At 39.7% G+C, this 19,163-nt stretch overlaps 1 protein-coding gene across 1 annotated transcript in view; it reads right to left on the bottom strand.

The window, feature by feature from the left end:
- Positions 1-423: 423 nt before the first annotated feature.
- Positions 424-19,163, bottom strand: part of LOC121959544 (ephrin type-A receptor 5) — a 72,889-nt gene continuing 54,149 nt past the window's right edge. Inside the window, exons 10-19 of the mRNA XM_042508910.1 lie at positions 17,224-17,291; positions 16,265-16,390; positions 15,306-15,491; positions 14,713-14,774; positions 10,599-10,666; positions 10,366-10,507; positions 8,709-8,858; positions 3,081-3,274; positions 1,701-1,865; positions 424-577 (exon numbers count right to left, since the gene is read on the bottom strand). Of these exons, the coding sequence (XP_042364844.1) occupies positions 466-577; positions 1,701-1,865; positions 3,081-3,274; positions 8,709-8,858; positions 10,366-10,507; positions 10,599-10,666; positions 14,713-14,774; positions 15,306-15,491; positions 16,265-16,390; positions 17,224-17,291 (1,273 nt within the window). The 3' untranslated portion in view covers positions 424-465. The remainder of the gene's footprint in view (positions 578-1,700; positions 1,866-3,080; positions 3,275-8,708; positions 8,859-10,365; positions 10,508-10,598; positions 10,667-14,712; positions 14,775-15,305; positions 15,492-16,264; positions 16,391-17,223; positions 17,292-19,163) is intronic.

Raw genomic sequence — 19,163 nt, 5'->3', positions numbered from 1 at the left:
GATACAGCCAAAAAAGTGCTGGTTGCTCTCAGAGCCAGATCTGTGTTTTATGTTTCATGTTTGATCTGAGAGAATCCAAACAGTGCACAGAGATATCACAATCCCCAAGATTCACACGAATGGAATAATTAAAATGAAAAATCTTCACTTCACTTCAGTTTAGCTCCCCATGGTCTTCCCTTCATGTAGCACCACTCAGTTCAGTTCAGTTTGGTTTTAGTGTTGCAATGTCAAATATTTTCAATGACACTGCAAGCATACTCCACACAAGAACCACAAAAAGTGTGAATCTTTCAGTTCAGATCCATAAACACTGGGTTTCTTTGTCCGTAAAAAGTGCTAAGCCGCTCTAGGTCCAACAGCAAGTCTGAGTCTTTTCGTCACATACTAGGTCCATATACTATATGTATGTTCGTATGTGTGTATTTGTGTGTGTGTGTGTGCGTGCCTGCCTGTACATATGCATCAGATGTTTACAGTAGAGTTGATGTTGTTCATATGGACTCTCATCTCCTGAATACTAGTGATGATTTTTTTTTGATGTCCCGCCAGGTTCACGCCAACTCTTCGCAAATCCCTGAAAAACAGTGCAGAAAGATTAGACGCTTACTCATCAAACAGTCTGCAAAAAAAAAGATACAAGTGAAAAAATCAAAACACGCTCCTCTTTTAAATGTTCCTATAAAAGGTGAGTTCGTAATGGTTTAGACAACTAGACATTTTTACTGATGTTGTTGCTCAGAGTTGTTGCAATTAAGAGAATCAACATATATAGTTAAATGTAGCTATCCTAATTAAAGCAATTAAAAAAAACAAAAACATAATAATTGTAGTTTCTGGATGGTCCCTGAATTATGCATTCAGAGGTCATACTGACTTCCTCTAGCTATCTCTTTCTTAACCTGATATCACAGAAATACGTGAATTGACCACAACTGTTAAACACTGCATTATGTGGCACGTAATGTTTTAAATAATGTGCAGGCACCACAGAAACAGTACCAATGGAAAGTCAATTAGGAGCCTTTGTCGTGGTGGACACACAGTTTCCCTGGTTCCTTAGAGTTCCCTAGTGGTGGGTAATGTTAAGACCCCACAGGTAGTATGAAGACTGAGAAAGTCTACGTAAGACACAGGACTTTCAGCCAGGAGACTGTTTGCGTAATTGTATCACATAACTTGAAGTACTTGTGTCCTACACATAATAAACAGGTATTTTACCTGAAAACAAAGTCTTTGTCCAAAGTTAACCAATAAATTTTGTTGCCTAAACCCAACCATGCCACAACCACGCAATTTTAACACATTAATGTACCTCCATCATGTAATGTGATGTTAAGATGTTGGGTCATTTAGTGTATTACCGCAAGATCACGTTGCTTTATCTTTATTAACGTTCTCAGTTCTATAAAGGCTACTGGCTTTCTGGAATGTTTTCACATTTTCAAAGGGTCAGTCCACCCCAGATTTTTGGCAAGTGCCACTTTCTACCACAAAGGAATTGTCCCAGTATAAATAGATAACCACATGGCGTATTTGCTTTAAGAAAATGACAAATTTCAATGTTTTAAATAGAATTTTACAGACATTTCAGAGACATAGTGTATCTAAAAACCTGAATGAATTGAACCAAAACTATATGCATGCCTAGATGTCTTGGGACGTCTTTATGCATGCATGTGCGTACTAAGAGGCCTTACTCTGATGTCATCTGAGCCACTGTCTCCAACGAAGAGTAACCTCCTTCCATGAACAGCTCAGTGTAACGACCCATCTTGATGGAGTCAAGCCATTCCCCTACGGTTTGGCTCCGAGTGCTGCAATTCCCCTCTACACTGGCATGCTCCACTAACAGGTTGGAAACTCTGGTACATATGAAGATAAAAATAAAGTAAAAAAACAGACAGTGATCAAATTGAAACACAAAATTATGCATTATTTCAGCCAGTATCCATTGTCAGGATGTAGTAAAAGACACCAGTATTCTGGATTTTTCGGGATTGGGCACCAGCCCTGTTTCACATCATTATAATAAATATTAAGGAGTGGAATATACTGTGCAATCAACTTCATTTTAAAGCCCACGGCTGAGCTCAAGAGTCCTGACAGTTACCAGGGAGGCTTCGTTATGCTAGTTATGCACCATCACGCAAAGCTGAAAATGCTGTCTACCCAAAACTCTTTATCATTCAGCTCACTCCCCATGCTAACAAACACAGCTTTCCATGCTATCAAACAGAAATGTTCATGCAGGCTAACAGTATTCTCCATGCTGAAGCGAGAACAGGAGTGTCATGTGGAACAAGCTGCGTCCTTTTAATCTGGCTAACTGTCATATGTCATTGCATGGGCTGTTAGATATGGCATTGATTTATTAACTGTGTTCCTGTGTGTGTGTCTGTGTGTAAAAAGAAAAGACAACACTCACATCATTTCATTATCTCCGCAAATAAAGTAAGGTAATGAGGGTGTCTGGTTAAATGTCTGCTGCAGAGCACTTACAGCCATTTCATGTCATTATACACTAATGCAATGCATATACATAGTGGGAAATTCTAATTGAATATTCAAGTGCTACGGTTATCAAAAAATACCCCACTGAATACAATTCACACTAATGTGTAGTTTTAAGGAAATTGAGCCAATTCTGTTTATTTATCTACTCTACTTTGCAGGCATGCAGCAGTTAGAGACCATGTCCACCCTGATTTAATTATGCAGCTACAGAAGACTTCAATTAAGACACTTTTTACATTCCATCTGAACAAGTCTATTAGCTTGCAGAGCTTGGTTTAAGTCACCTATGAATGAAGAGTTCAATTAAAGCATAATACCTTTTTGACATTTACAAATAAATGTCAGTAAAAACCAACATAAAACTCTCTCTAACAAATGAATAGGTCAATTAGAGCAAAATGCATTTTCAAGATTTAAAAACGAAGTAAGAACCAACATATATCTCCGAAAAGCATGCTCAAATATAAAAAGATTCATGTTATTTTTATATAAATGCAACAGTTGGCCATCTACTGTTTGTACTGTCTATTGATATGTTGCTTTTTTGTGGTGAGAGTTCATACCTGTGTGAGGAATTGACCAGTTTTTTTAATGAGCTGGGATTGCGAATGAGTTTGTCTAGTAGACAGACGATCTCATCAAACTTGGGGCGGTTGCTGCGTTCTCGCTGCCAACAGTCCATCATTAGGTGGTACAGAGCCTCAGGGCAGTCCATAGGACCCGGCAACCTATAGCTCTCCTCCACCGCCTTTATTACCTGCACACAGACAGGGGGATGGAGAAAGTCGAATAGAGGTTAGGTTTTCAAAAAGCCATAAAGTGGTACAATACTTCAGGACAGCACAAAGGATCTGCTAACTAATGACTTTCCTTCATATAGAAGTTGAGAAAAGAAGTGGAATGGAGGGAAAGAGTGAGAAAGGAACGTCCAGTATTCAGTGACAGCACAAAAAGGTTTCGGGCTAGCAGAGCGGAGACCAGCCAGGGAAGTGAACTCCCCATGTGAGTCTCAGTCCTCTCCTCTGAAAAGATGGCTTGGAGCCTGCTCTAGCTTCAACTTTAACTTTCAACTGGAACTTTTAGCTCCCAAGTGGAAATTTGTCTTGCGGCCAGGTTAGACCACAGGCTGTATGATAAAAATTGACGGCATGACGCCCCCCCCCACAAAAAAAACATCATGATTGCTCCTTGGTGGCCGGCTGCAATATAAGCCACAAACCCCGCCCTTTCCATGTTTCATGGATGGGACACGAGCCAAACTAAATAAACATGAAATCAAACATTCCCAACAATAGTTTCTGTCATTTTAGTTAGTTCTCATAATGCTACTGTATGTGATATTTGATGCTATAACAAGGGGGTTTGATGTCATAATTGCTGGCTTTTTCTGCCAAATGGTGTGGCGCTGCTCGCTATTGGTCAAACGGGTGTTAAGGGTGGGAACTCAATACTGTGGAGACGGCCCCAAATTATTTCACCAGCGCAAAACTGCAGTGGCCATCTCTTTTATTTAAACACTGCTGGAGTCTGTTTGCACACATTTATTAATAATGTTGGACTGTTTTAGATCATAAGAATAACATGTATGAATTTTGAAAATGGATGTAGTTCCCCTTTAAAGACACAACTTAGTAAGCTTAGTGGTAGAGAGGAGGAGTTGGACTGGTAAGGTCTTCATGTGATTGGACCCATGTATATGTACAGATGTGATGTGATAAGTGCATGTTTAGAGGTGGCATAGTAACACGGTAAGTGAGATTCCCCCTGACCTTCCTTTTTTTACACTCCTGAGTTTCTCACCTGACATAAGTGTGTCTGGTTAAACATATGGATGTTTGAAAATTTGCTAGAATGAGGTTACTGTGCCTCTGATGCCGCTGTGAATGGAATACAAATAAGATAGGTGGATGCAAAGCCTACATTTGGTATATGATGTTTCATGTGTCTGTGTGTTCACTTCTATATGACTACATATGTTTCGTGCCATAAAAACGAAGAGACAGACAGTAAAAAAAGTTTGAGAAAGAAAGAGAGACAGCAAATGTAAGACATCTACTGCACGGACAAAGTCTGAAGTCGACAAATCATTTCCAGGGTATGGAGAGGACACAACTTGTTTGATGCCTGCACATGTAATAACCTTTTCACAGCAGGACCACGACAAACTTCAGCAAAAGTACTGTTACATCCAATTTCAAATCTCCCAAGCAAAATCCTGAATCCTGATATTTTGCTGCAGGGATGCTCCTGCTCTCTATCTGACCCCAAACTCAAACCTCCAAGAAGTTAGCAAGCAAAAACTAACCCCCTGCGAGGATCAACAAAGCAACACATCATAAAAGCATTATTTGTGTTTTGATACGCTGCACATCCCGGTTAATCATTTCCCCAAGTAACAAGATGCATCACTGAATCACAGAAATGTGTTCTTTTTGGGGAGGGAAATTGAGTTAGATGAATAATAAATAAACCCTGGCTCTCTCCGTTAGACCCCGCAGTGAAAAGCAGGCTGGAGTTCTCAGCCTAGTTCTGCCAGTGCAAGACACTGGAGGGAATTGATTTGTTGAGTTCATGACAGCCTTTGCTTGTGTCAAATTCACACAAAAGACAGACGCGATAGCACTCCAATCCGCATGCATGCATGAAAGGGCACGTACGCTCGCGCCAAAGCGTAAGAGAGGAGCGCGGCATCAAATCATCACTGCGTGCTGAGAGGGAGAAGAGCTACACATGGCTGACTGGCAGGGAGGAAAGATCAGAGGGTGGGGAAATGAGAGGTGGGCAAATTAAGAAAAAAACGGACAAACAGAACACAAACAGAGATTCTAAGAGACAAAAGAGGGGACGAGAGAAAAGAGTGAGGAGGAAAAAGGGTAGAAATGGGAAACAGAGGGAGAGCTTAGAGAAAGAGAGTGTGAGAGCCTGCACTTTCTGGCACAGATCAGAGAAAATCCAGCATAACGCTTTCAATTAAACATCAAACGTCTTCTCCTCTCCTCTCTTCTTCTCCTCCTCTCCTCTTCCCCCTCTCTAGACTTCTCTGAGACAGACAGCCTAATAACGAAAGGAGGAGGGAGGGTTCTGAAGCAGGGGTGGAAGAGGTCACTGGAGGGCTGTGCGTGCATATGTGGCCTGTGTCTGTGGGTGGGAAATGAGTACGTGTGTGAGGTGTCTGAAGCAAATGATACGTTTTCCTTCATCCATATGTGGCATCATGGCTCAAAAGAGTTGATCTTACTTAAAACCAGGTTTGCACACATTTTCCAAAACTTTTGTTAATTTTGACTAATTCCATGCCTTTTCCAGGTTTTCCATGATCGTGATAACCCTGTGAAAATAATCTTGGAAACCAATTGCTTTAACAAGTAACATAAATATCACTATTAATCGTAACTTATGTTTATTTTGTATCTAATTGTTAAATTTAGCTATATAACTTAATTTTGTCAGGTTGTTGCAACTTAAATGTGACAAGGGAAATTACCTTGTTCTTTCTTAGCGTTAGCAACTTCAGTAAACCAAGTTATTCTGACTTTTTTGGGATTTAGCGAATTATGCAAGGAGATCTGAGAGTTCTGTTTTCTTAACAAATTTAAGAATACACAAATATGACTGACTAGTTTGCAGTCAGCAGAATACAGATATATAGCACAGTATACCTGGTTTACTTTAGTTGCAAAAACTTGAAAAGATTAATCTGATTAAACCTGTCAAATTCAAGTTGCAACAACTTCACAAAACTAAGTACATATGACAAAAAGTTAAGTTAACTTAAAAATTGGATATAATGTAAATTAGTGGTTCCCAACTGGTGGGTCATGGTTTAAAAGTGGGTGACTTGTGAACATGTAATGTTTGTGACATACACACATTATTTTGATGTACTGTGGATTTCTGGCACAGAGCTTTTATTCGAGAGCTTTTTTTCAAGTACTGCAACTATCTTATTGCCCTGTTCCTGGTATTATTTGGAGTATTAACATGTTGTATTGTGTTGCAGCATTTCTGCAGTGCTCTTTAGTTTAAGTAAAGTTAAACTAAAGTTTAAGTAATTGCAGTTTATTCTTGCAATATGTTTTTTTCATCGTACTCTAAGCTCATGTATTATTTACATTTTGTGATATTAGTTGAATATGTGGTCATCCTTATCTTACGTGTGGAGCTTGAGCTAATGACTTCTGGACCCCGCAGCTGGACCAGTTGGGAACCACTGATGTAAACATCAGTAAAGATTAATAGTTATATTTACTAGCATTTTTCTTTCTTTTTTTTTTTTTTTAAAGTAAAATCAACTTGACAAATTTTACAGTGTAATGAAGTGCTACACTCTCCTCCTCTTTTCATCAGCCTCTTCCTCTCAGACACATGCAGGTCATTTGGGTACTTGGTGAGAAGCGCCATCTCCCGACCACTAGTAACCACTTATTTACCATTCTTTTACATTTAGCCAAATATTCTTAAAATTGCAGCATTTTGTTTACTTGCTGTGTTTTTCTGCTTAGCTCTGCACCTCCATGCGTATTCACCTGTTTCACTCTTTTGCTTACGCACACCTTTTCTCTGCACCCTGCATTGTCTCTTTCTGTTTTTCCATTGAAGCTATTCATTGTCAATGTCCACACTTTGCAGTAATAGATTTATACTAATAGGTCTCCACACAGCACTCCACTATTTCAGCCTCCTGACAGGAAACATGTATATTTCACCTACATGCCTTTCTCTTCCTCAACGGCTCCACGGCTGTCTTTTTTAAACACAAGTCCCTGAGGAAAAATGCACTCAGCTTTGGGCCAACATTTTCTACTTTAATGGAAGCAAATACTGTGCATGTAAATTCATGTAATGGCATTAAATTGCATATCTATTTTGTCTGTTAACTTATTAGTTTATTGTATTATATTCAGGTGGGTGAGTGTGATGAGTTGTACACGAGAATGAAGGGAAGCTCCTAAAACCGGTGTTGTAGTACTCGAGATCAATCTGTCTCAGGTTCCACACTTTATCATAAGTGTGTCCTGCAGTGTGGGACTTGCACTGGTCTGGTCTTGGTCATGATTTGGTTTTGGTTGGACCTTAATACAATTTTTTGACATTTTGAAATAAACATATTCCCTTTCTGGAAGAGAATTAGATGAAAAGATCAATACCACTTTCATAGCTGTTGGCTAAATATTAAGCCTCAGCCAGGAGACTGAGGGAAACAGTTAGCTTGGCTCTGATAAATGGTAACAAATCTACCAACCAGCACCTCTTACAGTCCCTAATTAACATGGTATATGTCATTTGTTAAATGCCAGACAATTTTTTCGGGTGGTTGCCAGGCAACCAGACTCGAGAAAGTTACTGGTTGTGGCCAAGAGATAATCCGGCACATAACTCCCCTGCGAAACAGCCAATTGTGATGTTTAAACTTCGGCATTTGCATGGATTAAACACACAAGATATATAGTGTTAATTAGTGAGAAAATAAGGAGATCTACAATTGCATCGCAACTGCACAAACACATGAACACACATGAACATGCAAGTGTATGGACCTTGTGGTGAAATTGTATTCTCAGCTGTCAATTTCACATCTGCTGTGAGGGTAAAAAACAAAATCCACTTGGTAGTTGAATTTTGGGGAGAACAGTAAAAAAAAAATACTAAGTAAAAATACTCTGTTGCAAGTAAAAGTTCTGATTGGAAAATGTTACTGAAATAAAATGGGTACGATTGAAACACCTACTTAAAGCATTAAAAGAAAAAGTACCCAATCCACTTAAATAAAAAAAAAAAAACACCCCTAAACTCAAAATTATTCAACATAAGTGAGAAAAGACTTGTTTGTCAAAAAACATTGCCAATACATTCTCAGTCAATCGGCTAATTAATTGATCAACCTCTTGTTTCAGCTGTACTTGTATAAACTGTCAGGTTGTTTAATTATCAACATCATCTAAACATAATTTATAAACTTGTTATGCAGAAATCTTAATTTGTAAATTAACTACTAACTACAGCTTTCAGATAAATGTAGTGAAGTAAAAAGTGAAATATTCCCTTCTCAAATGCAGTGGAGTAAAAGTATGAATTGGCATAAAAAAAGACTCAAGTAAAGATCCTCAAATTCATTATTAGGTACAGTACTTGAGTAAATCTACTTAGTTACATTCCACTACTTTAAATAACCATGGTTACATCAAACTTACATCTTGATTGGACATCTCCCAGTATGGCCTCTCTCCATATGACATCACTTCCCACATGACAATCCCGTAACTCCACACATCGCTTGCTGAGGTGAACTTCCTGTAAGCGATCGCCTCTGGAGCTGTCCAGCGAATAGGAATCTTGCCGCCCTGTGACAACATGCAAGAAACATTTAACAGATGATGCAAACAAGGAGAGGAGTCCTAAATAACCAGCGATCCATCTGTTGTGGAGCTTCAAATAAATAACTTAGAGATGTTTACATCAACACCGGCTCAGTGCCACGCACGCATAAATGACCTCCCACTGTATAAATACAGCTACAGGGATTCAAATTTCTTACATTTTCTTACACGAAGACAGAAACCAAGAACCGACCTTAATTGAGACATTTTTGCCGCATGTGGTCCAACCCACAATTACGCTAATGAATACCAATTAAGGAACACGTTCATGATACCGAATTTCACTTTCTTTAGCATATTCCCTGTCCTAACTGTCGGGGGTGGTCTGACATTCCTCTGCTCGCTTTCCTCATCTTCATTATCGCGCTTTCATTGCAAAGATAGAGAAGTTCACAGGATGACTGCTGCGTTCCAGAGGAAAATGTGTTCTCAGCTGATGAGTGGTGAAATTAGCTTGATGCAGTATTGATGAACACAGCAGCGGGATATCTCAGGGTCTGATTATTTGAAGGGTGCGAATTATGTTATTCTCACTGCTCTATCAGAGAGAGAGAGAGAGAGAGACAGAGAGAGAGAGAGAGAGAGAGAGAGAGAAAGAGAGAAGAGATGTAGTCTGGCAGTGTGAGGTGAGTGACAGGATATCTGGCACTAAGGCAGCAAGTCTCAGTGCTAATTGAGTGTTGCGGAGACCGAGTTGAGTACTAATTGGCCCTCCTCCTGCAGGAAGGAGCCTCTCTCTGGCTGACAGGACGCCACTCAGCCTGGGACACACAGCTCAATTTAAAACCCGCTGCTACCGTCTGTGTGTGTGTGTGTGTGTGTGTGTGTATATGTGTGTGTGTGTGTGTGTGTGTGTGTGTGTGTGTGTGTGTGTGTGTGTGTGTATGTGTGTGTGTGTGTGTGTGACAGAGAGAGATTGCAACTATATATGCGTATACAGTTTGAGCAAGATGTCAGTGTAAGCATTTTCAACTTAATCCAAAATTTGATATGCCACAATATGCTGAAACACTTTGGATTAAATATAAATGTCCTCAAAGACACAATAGTGGTCCCTCTAGTCCCTCTAAACTTTTGAAAAACTAAACTGCAACATGTCTTTCCAGAAATGATGGCTCAGTTACTCAAGATAATCCCCAGAACTTGTTGTGAGCAGTTTCACGTAGAAACTATTTTCTTTCTAATGAATTACAGCTCACCTAAACTTGCTAATGTTACAGCTCAGCCGAGGACGCCATTAATGTTAACATTTTGTGTAGTCACGAGCACGAGCCTTTCCACCACGAGAAGACGTATGCTTCCTTCTGTGATTTGAAGACGTCACCTTGAGCTTTGGGAAATTGTGACCAGCTGTTTAGACTTCATTACATGAAATAATACTCAGACAATACAGATTAACTGACAATCAAAATAACAATAATAATAACAAATTACATAGCTATTATACATAGATAAACATGCACAATCTTACCCGTGTGGTGTACGCAGCCTCCGGGTCATCTTCCAGGACTCGGGAGAGGCCGAAATCAGACACTTTACAAACGAGGTTACTGTTGACCAGGATATTACGAGCTGCAAGATCACGGTGGACATAGCCCATGTCGGACAGGTATCTGCATTTGTCAACACGATAAATAGGATTAAACCTACACTGACACTGCCCCAATGGTTGTGTAATAGGTGTATGTTTATGTTTATGTGTACCTCATGCCAGATGCGATGCCACGCAGCATACCAACCAGCTGGATTACAGTAAACTGCCCATCATTTTTCTGAAATAAAAGAAGGGACAAACAGGAAAAAAACTTATCTTGATGATATTTGGTAAAAGTATCTTACAAGTTTTTTAACATCTCTGACCGCTGTGCAGAGTCTATGAGAACAGTGAACGCAGCGCATTCAAAGGAGAGTTGAGGGAAAAGGGTTTGATAACAGCATAACATGTTAAAATCAGATAAAGACACAATGTTGCAAATACTCTGAAGAGAAGTCATATACGTTTTGGTTCATTTATCTGCCAATAAATATGATGGTGTCTAAACTGCAGGGGATTTCTGCATTATAAATGCACTTGTTCTGTAATGCAAATGGTGCTCCCAAGAGGTTTTACATTAAAAATTATCGGAAAAATGCAGTGAAACATTGTGGTTTAATGCAGATCTTTTTTTTCTGCATTTTTTTCTTTGTGTAGCCTGCAAAACTTGGTCATCTTGCAATATAATATAGAGAAGCAAAAAATAGAGGACATGTATGACCTCTACATTGGAAAATGATGGCTAAGCATTCTGTTAACAGCCATATACGCGTTGTCTTCTAGCATGAAAGCCACACAGCCATTAATGCCAAAAAGCCAATTACTATAAGTTATAGTATAGCAACAAAGACACACCTCTGCACATCCAACTTTCACTCACGATTTTATGTTAGTGGAAGATTTTGAGGGTAAGCACATTACTGCATCAGACTCTCATTTTATGCTCCTCATTCCAGCAAAATTTAATTATTAATGTATCTCTAATGATTATAATTTCCAACATCTCATGGCAATGATGATAACCATCGAATAATCACGTGTTTTTGCCAGTTGCTCCCCTGCTCGACGGGCAATTCCTCTGATCCTACCCAGAGCTTGTTGCTGCTCTGCTGTCCACAGTCACACCATGTTTTATGAAATCTCTGCCTCTGGTTCAGACACCAGCAGAGCCGCTACTCCCTTGAGCAAGTCACGGCCACTTTCTCATTCCTCACTTAAAGCCATGACTTAACCTTCTCTTGTGTGACCTTCAAATCTCCACACTCCTGTGTTAATAATTAGCTCTCTTTAATAACCAAGGCAAAAATGACGATGGGGCAAAGAACTTTTTGCCAAGGACAGAAAATGCTTTCTCTTTACCACTGCTTAATTATCCACAATGCAACTCAGGTTCTGATACGCTTTTTGCAGCTAATGTAGGTGGAAGCTGCTAGACTAAAAAAGAGCGAGCTTAAGAGATCTGGTAAGCTAAATTCACCAGTACCACAAACTTTTTTAAAAATTTATCAATTTAATGGTTGCAGTTTTAAACACATCCTAAGATTATAAAACATTCTCAGTTTTACTTCAAAACTTCCTGGTTAGGTTTAGGCAACAAAAATACATGGTTAAGTTAAGGAAAACATCATTGTTTTGCCTTAGATTAGTCCTTTTTACATTAACGTATCATTTGTTATGTATGTCACTAGCACAGCATGCTACACATGCTAGCATAGCAGGCCATGTTGTTATTAAAAGAATTCAACATTGACTTTGGGCACAAAGACTGATCTCCTGGGTTAAGTCCTGTGTTTGTTTGACTCATCCCACTCCCTTCCCACACACTCTAGGGCAGGCATGTCAAACTGGTCCACGGGGGGGCCGGTGTGGCTGCAGGTTTTTGTGCCAACCAACCAAGAGCACACAGTTTGACCAATCAACTGTCTGAAGACGGAGATCAGTTGATTAAATGAGTCAAGTCTGGTGTGCTGCTACTTGGTTGGAAACAAAACCTGCAGCCACACCGGCCCCCCTGTGGACCAGTTTGACATGCTGCTCTAGGGCCTTCTTTTACATTTGTTCAAACATTATGCTGATTTTGTCGCTTTTCACGCTACATTACTTCTCTTCCTCTTTGGTTTCTGTAATAATTACTACAGCCACAAGAGGGCAGTGCTTTATAATAAAGGTACCTACAGGTTGGAACAAAATATTTTTATTTGTTGTTTGTTATTTTTGTGTTTGTTTATTCAGTGGGAGCTGGCTGGCTCTTCACATCCTATTGAAAACCCATCTACCAGGGTTCCTCTTAGTTTACTCCCAAATACAGCACTCTGACTGTTAGTTGAGCCCGAGAGTTGTCCCATTCAAATTTTAACAACCAAACTCTCGCCTCATCCTTTCTCCATATTTCGACAGCAGACATGTAGCTCTCCTACTTTCCTCATGCTTTAAACCTCAGTTTTTATCACTACTGCAACTACTTTCCCCATCCATGCACAGTGGCAGAACATCCCACTTACATGTGAAATGAGATGTTAAGCCAAAGATGTGAGTTATGAGACTTATACTGCATTGTCCATAGCTGTGACCCCCTAATCCAGGAGCCAGTCCAGCTCCTGCTTCTCTCATGGCTGTCATTTATACCAGCCTCAGTGCACCAGCCATCCATGTAATTACTTCACAGGGTTGTCTGTGCTGCTCCGCCTGCTGGTCTCCCAGCTCCTCTGCCATCCAGGATTACTCCCAAAGGCACACACGGTCAGCTGTTTCCACTGACCACAGCCCCATAGCACATCCTTCCTCTGTCTTTTGTCTCACAGTGTCCACATAGACTGGCTGAGAACATCTTGTCCAGGAAAAGGTGTTTGATCCACCTCCAAACATCATCATATTATTCTCACTTTACCCAAATTTTCATAAATGTTGCTCTGAAATATGCTGATACCATCATGCAAACGCATGACCTTATTTCTCTCATCTCTCCACAAGCCATCTGCTGCAGGGGTTTACCCTTTTTTTTTCGTGAAGGACTTAGCCTTGTCCGCCAACTGAGCATCTTGCCATTGTAACCAGTGAATAGACTTAAGTGCTCTGGAGAGGGATCACTTAATTCAGAGGTTTGCCAGCCTTCATTACAGTCCACCTTCTCCACTCAGTGAAGTCCAAATTGTCTAGACAGCACAGACGTGATTTCAGCCCTGAGTGCTCAGATGTCTTTCAAATTTCCTGGCAAAGTGATCTGTCTCTCAGCCGGTAAACATTTAGAGTAAGTTTAAAATCTGGACCATGTACACACACTCAGATGGACACTGAGCTCCTGTGATTATTCCATATTATTTATTGTTGCTCTCCTAAATTCTTGAGAGAAATAATACTCACTTCAGCCTGAATACACAAATAAGGAACTTCGCTTCGCCCTTGAAAGATGTCACTTTGACACCTGCTGACTTTATGCTGCTCACAGTCAGGAGCTTTTGCACAACACTGGCTAAGAATATAACTATCACATATTCATCTCGTTAATTTCTGCTTGAGTGTGTAGAATGGTGAGGCTTTGTACCGGAATAATGACAGCTTTGGTGGACATATTCTCCCACAGTTGTTTATCTCCATCACAAGCAGCTCTCATAAATGTATTTTTCTTTCGGGAGCATTAAATTGTTTTTTTTCCCACCCCTGTGGTAATTGTCTTCCCAATTTTGTATATCAGCCAGTAGTTGCTCTCCACCCCTGCCCATTCGCCACTGATCTATGTCTGACTCCATTTCATTTCCATATACCACAAATATGCTACAGAAACAGTTAATTCTGATTGATTCTTGAGAATCAATGGCAGTTTTCCTTACCCTCTTGCTTTCTTGCTATCCTTTTGCTTTTTCAAATAGTCTATCATCCTCTTCATCCACTGCCTCCTTCCTATAATTAGTATCCTACTCTTTCCAGTGCTCATCCACTTCCTGATGTTCTTTAATTCTCCCTGATTTCAGATCATACTCCCATTAGAAGATGAGTGGTTGTGTTTGGAAGTTTTTATTGGTAGAAAGGGACGGCTGATGTTACAGTGCAGAGATGGTGAGCTACGTATGAACTGGAAATGCAGACCAATCAAAGCAGACTAGGCTTTTTTGGGAGGGGGGACTTAAAGAAAGAGCAGCTAAAATTGAGCCTTCTCAAAAAGAGCGTGAGTGCAGGTGTTCCAGCACAGATAGTTTAGAGAGAATAAACTGTTTAGGAACCAAAATACTAAGATGAACATGAAAATGAGCAGGTCCTTTTAAGCATCCTTGCCCCCCTTTGTCCTACCTTCAGAAAAGTGTCCAGTGATCCATTCTCCATGTACTCAGTGATGATCATCACTGGCTTGCCTGAGAAGCAAAATACGAGAACATACTTCACTATAAAAACAACAATACATGAACAAAGAAACATGCTTGCTTGCATTCTTTTCAGACATTTCAGGTATTCAGATTGGCAATACAGGAACTTTCTGACATGTTACATTTCATTTTGTTATTAGTGTAAGACTTGATGACAAAACGGTATGTACGAGTCAGAAAAAGGTCATTTCAAAAGTACAGCTCAAAGTATAGCTGAGCTTTATAAACCATAGCTGAAGCTGTCAGAGCACATCAGAACTTGACTGATGCAGAACAGCTGAGTCTCATGGCTGTTAAAAAACCCTGACAAAGTACAGCTTACAGACTAAAGAATTCAGAGCAGAGTCTGACAAGTTGAGCTTGAGATTCCTAAACATCTTCACAGCACAACTGCCATATGAAAAGTCCCGGTAATCTGCATTGTGACACATTTTGCAGGGCAAATCTTGGGCTCACAGCCAAAAAGCAAAACAAAAGTAGTGCAAAGTCTGACTAGAAACAGACACGCTGATGACTCACTCTTGGTGACAACGCCCTCCAGACGGATAATGTTTGGATGGTTAAACTGGCCCATGATCGACGCCTCCCACAGGAAGTCACGTCTCTGCTGCTCTGTGTAGCCTGCTTTCAAGGTCTTAATGGCGACCTGGATCTCTCTCTTTCCGGGCAGCCTCAGCGGTCCGCTGCACACCTCGCCAAACTCCCCTGTGGCAAAGAGACAGAGCTTTACTGTGGCCTCGACATTTCAGCCCACCTTGACTTGCAGAAGTCCAAGGATGAAATAAAGCCTTTCATAGCTAAAACATTATTTTTCTATTATTTACCACTACCACCCATTGCAATTCATGTATTATGTTTGGATCAGTGCCACAATACCACCAAATGACTTCTGTATAAATATCAGGCAAGCATCGCTCAACACAGTGCTTATTACTACAACAGATAGTAACCTAGAAACCAAAAAAAGTGTCATACTGAAGGGCCTGTTTTACTGCTGCACAGCTAAGAGGCTTGTGGGGCGCCCAAATGTTTTAAATCAACATGTTTGTCAGCAGGGCACAATCACCATTTACAGCTGTCATTTTCTAGTACAGTATATGGCTTAATTGTGTGTCTGTGAAGGTGCGTTGATACATAAATGGGCCATTATCAATGTGACAGGTTTATGCAGGTTATTAAACCCTCTTGTAGAAGTAATGAGGAAATTCTGTAATGACAAAATTAGGCAAGACTCATTACTGCTGTTACTGTAAATTGGTGTTTTAATACAGTGTTGTTTGAAATTAAGCTGTTATAGGATAAGAGTATTTTTACATGAGCATGCTTGACTGAACAGCTTTACTTCAGTATAAACAATAACATATTCTGTGTGGCCAAATCAACCCTAAACTGACAGAGTGTATCACACCAGAGTGTATATATAAAACACTAACAAACACACAGGCTGACAGGGAGGGAGGCTCAGAGAGTTGACTCACCAGCTCCAATGATCCTCTCTATGGAAATGAATGAGACGTCAATTTCTTGGGCAAATTCATGCACTGCCTGGTTGGGATCTTCATAAGTGAGGGGGTCGATGTAGGTGCGCACCCCTGGGAACTTTACTGCAGACACACATGCATAACATCATTAACATTTAGATGTAATTTTGCATCATTAACATTTATTGAGGCTTGTATCCACAATACAATGCATACATAGTGTATACTAAAAAAAAACAAAGAACTAATCAAAAATAAATTGCGGAACAGGGTTATTTAAATAAATCTGAAGAATTTCCAGTTTTGGGATATTGCTTTCCTAAGAATGGGACGAAATAACCCAAAACATAATACCTCTGGCCCAAGATATTGCTCATACTTAAAGTACTACCTAAAATACTTCATTTGGAGAACAAAATACAACGATTCATGTATTTAATTTTCATCAAAAATGACACTCTTTCAATCCTTCTTTGTGGGCACGATAAGTAATTAATATTAATTTTAAAATATTTTCTTTAATCGTATGATTCAAAGTGGCAGTATACCACACATACTGGCACTGTTGCATTTTCATGACTTCTGCTGAGCTGATGTACCCGTCACGCTCGGCTCTGACGCCAGCAGATGGATAGCAGGATACTATGCCAAAAATGTGGCCAAATATATTAAGCTGTCACAGTCTATAAATCACCATAGCTTTGTGTGTCTGCCAACATGGCTGCTATGGAGCTGGTCTGTAGCTGTGCCATTCAAAAAATAGCTCCCAGTACAAAACATTGTTAACTGTACTTGTAACACACACATGAGTGGACCTTACGGGGATGAACAAACTCATACAGACATGACCGCTGTCTGAACCCTATACTGTACATGTATTGGGAAACTTTGGATGAACTTCCGTGCACATACACAGGCACACATATACAGAATGAGTTTGGGCTTTCTTAACTTACTGTGACCGTTGTGGAAATGCATCTTCTCCTCTTCAGGATCCTGCTTTGCTTTGCTGTAGCCACACCGCCTGAGAGGAGGGACACATAAACACATTAGCATCAATGTCATGCCACAATATTGGTATGTCCAAATGCAAAGGCACTGACTGGCGTTTTTTTTATTGCAGAAAAGCACTTGTATTAATGACACATGCTGATAATTTACAGATAGAGGACATAGTAACCGCAACATGTCATGAAAAGGTCTTGTAAATCAACACTGATAAAAAGGTGGTACAAATGAGGTTGTAAAGGTTTGAACTTAAGTAAAATGAATTTGACCTGAGTCAGACTTGAGTCACAAATCTGATGACTTTTAAGAACCTAGTTGACACATTCAGAAAAAAAAAAACTGCAACTGTACTTGGACTTCAACATCAATGACCAGTGACTTAATTTGGGCTTGAGCCTTTTGACTTGAAAAGGCTTGAAACCTATTCCTAAGTCGAAATATTAAACAGTTTATGCTTTAAAAAGTATGCCGCAAATCAGTTTATTTCCCTTCATTTCCTGAATTATCATGCATCAACTATTCAAGCACATCTAGTCGCCCTTTAATTCCCCAAATGATCCACTGTGTTTAAACCAATCCAACAGAATAATCAAGCTGCAGAAGAGAACCATATGATGTTTCTGAGCACTAGTTGGGAAAAATGATACCAAAGGTAATTTAGTTCAAGTAACAAAATTGCAGTTTGCAAAATATGCAGGTCAAAAATGATAAAAGATGATGCAACAACTACAAACTTAATTCGACATTCGAAGTTGCACAAAAAAAGGTAACTCATGGCTCAAATTACAATAGTTAACATTATCCTAACAGCTAAGTAATTTTAACTAAACTAACTAAATTACGTATTGGACATATTGTATTGAAGAGTGCATCAGGACTTGGTAAGAACTTGGGACTTGGGACTTGTGACCTGCAAAACAATGGATTGGTCCCACCTCTGTGAAGCTGAATGCCAATTAACAACATTTACTTTGAGAGCCAAGTTATATCTGGGGTTCAGTTTGATCTGGTCTAATAACAGGAGCAGCATTTTACATGTAGTAATATATGGTTGCACACAGCACTGTATGCAGCTATCTACTGTATGTGACATTTTCGCTCACAGAGTAGGAAGTCTAACAGATAGAGATCCCAGCAAAGATACCATGACACAGAGCAGCAAACCCTGGCACAAACACGTGACTCAGTCACACATGGATTTGAGTGCAACACAAGCATTTTTATTTCCTTATAGGTTCTGCTAACCTACAACTGAAGGTTGCTGAGAATGCTGAAACCTACCAGCCTTTTAGACATTAGCAAAGGACTGCAGTTTTCAAAGAATATAATTTTCCAAGAAAGCCCTTGTCAACAGATCAACTGACTTTTGGCAGTAGAAAGCAGTCTTGCACTTTTCGGTAAAGGTTATTTTTGGTCAAGCAAAGAAAAAAGGCATAGAAAATAAATTCTTTGAAGAAACACCTCACAGAACTACAGAGCACAGCCAAAACTTAGTACTACAGCCTGACTTTGCATAGACAAGTTTCACTTTCAGTTCAGTTTTAAATAGTGTGTCCCCAATCAATCAATAAATCAAAAATGTTCACTATTTTCTGTAGTTTTCTTTGCAAAGTTAAGGTAAGATAGCACGACTAATTGATAAACAAATGGTAATTTTGTGGGTGAAGTTTCCTATCCCTTTATGCAAATGTCTGTGCATCCCCTGATGTATAGGCCAAAACCTGCATTCATTTGTTTATTGCACGGTTATGTGTGTGTGTGTGTGTGTGTGTGTGTGTGTGTGTGTGTGGTCTGTGTGTACAAAGCTTCCGTATTTCAATATTTAGACAAGCAGCATCAGAGATAATCACAGATGACCCAGATTAAACAGGAGGATTGATTTTGAACT

This window comes from Plectropomus leopardus, chromosome 20 (genome assembly GCF_008729295.1).
Source record: "Plectropomus leopardus isolate mb chromosome 20, YSFRI_Pleo_2.0, whole genome shotgun sequence".
In the NCBI taxonomy this organism is placed as follows: Eukaryota; Metazoa; Chordata; class Actinopteri; order Perciformes; family Serranidae; genus Plectropomus; species Plectropomus leopardus.
This window is presented reverse-complemented; position numbering and strand designations above follow the sequence as displayed.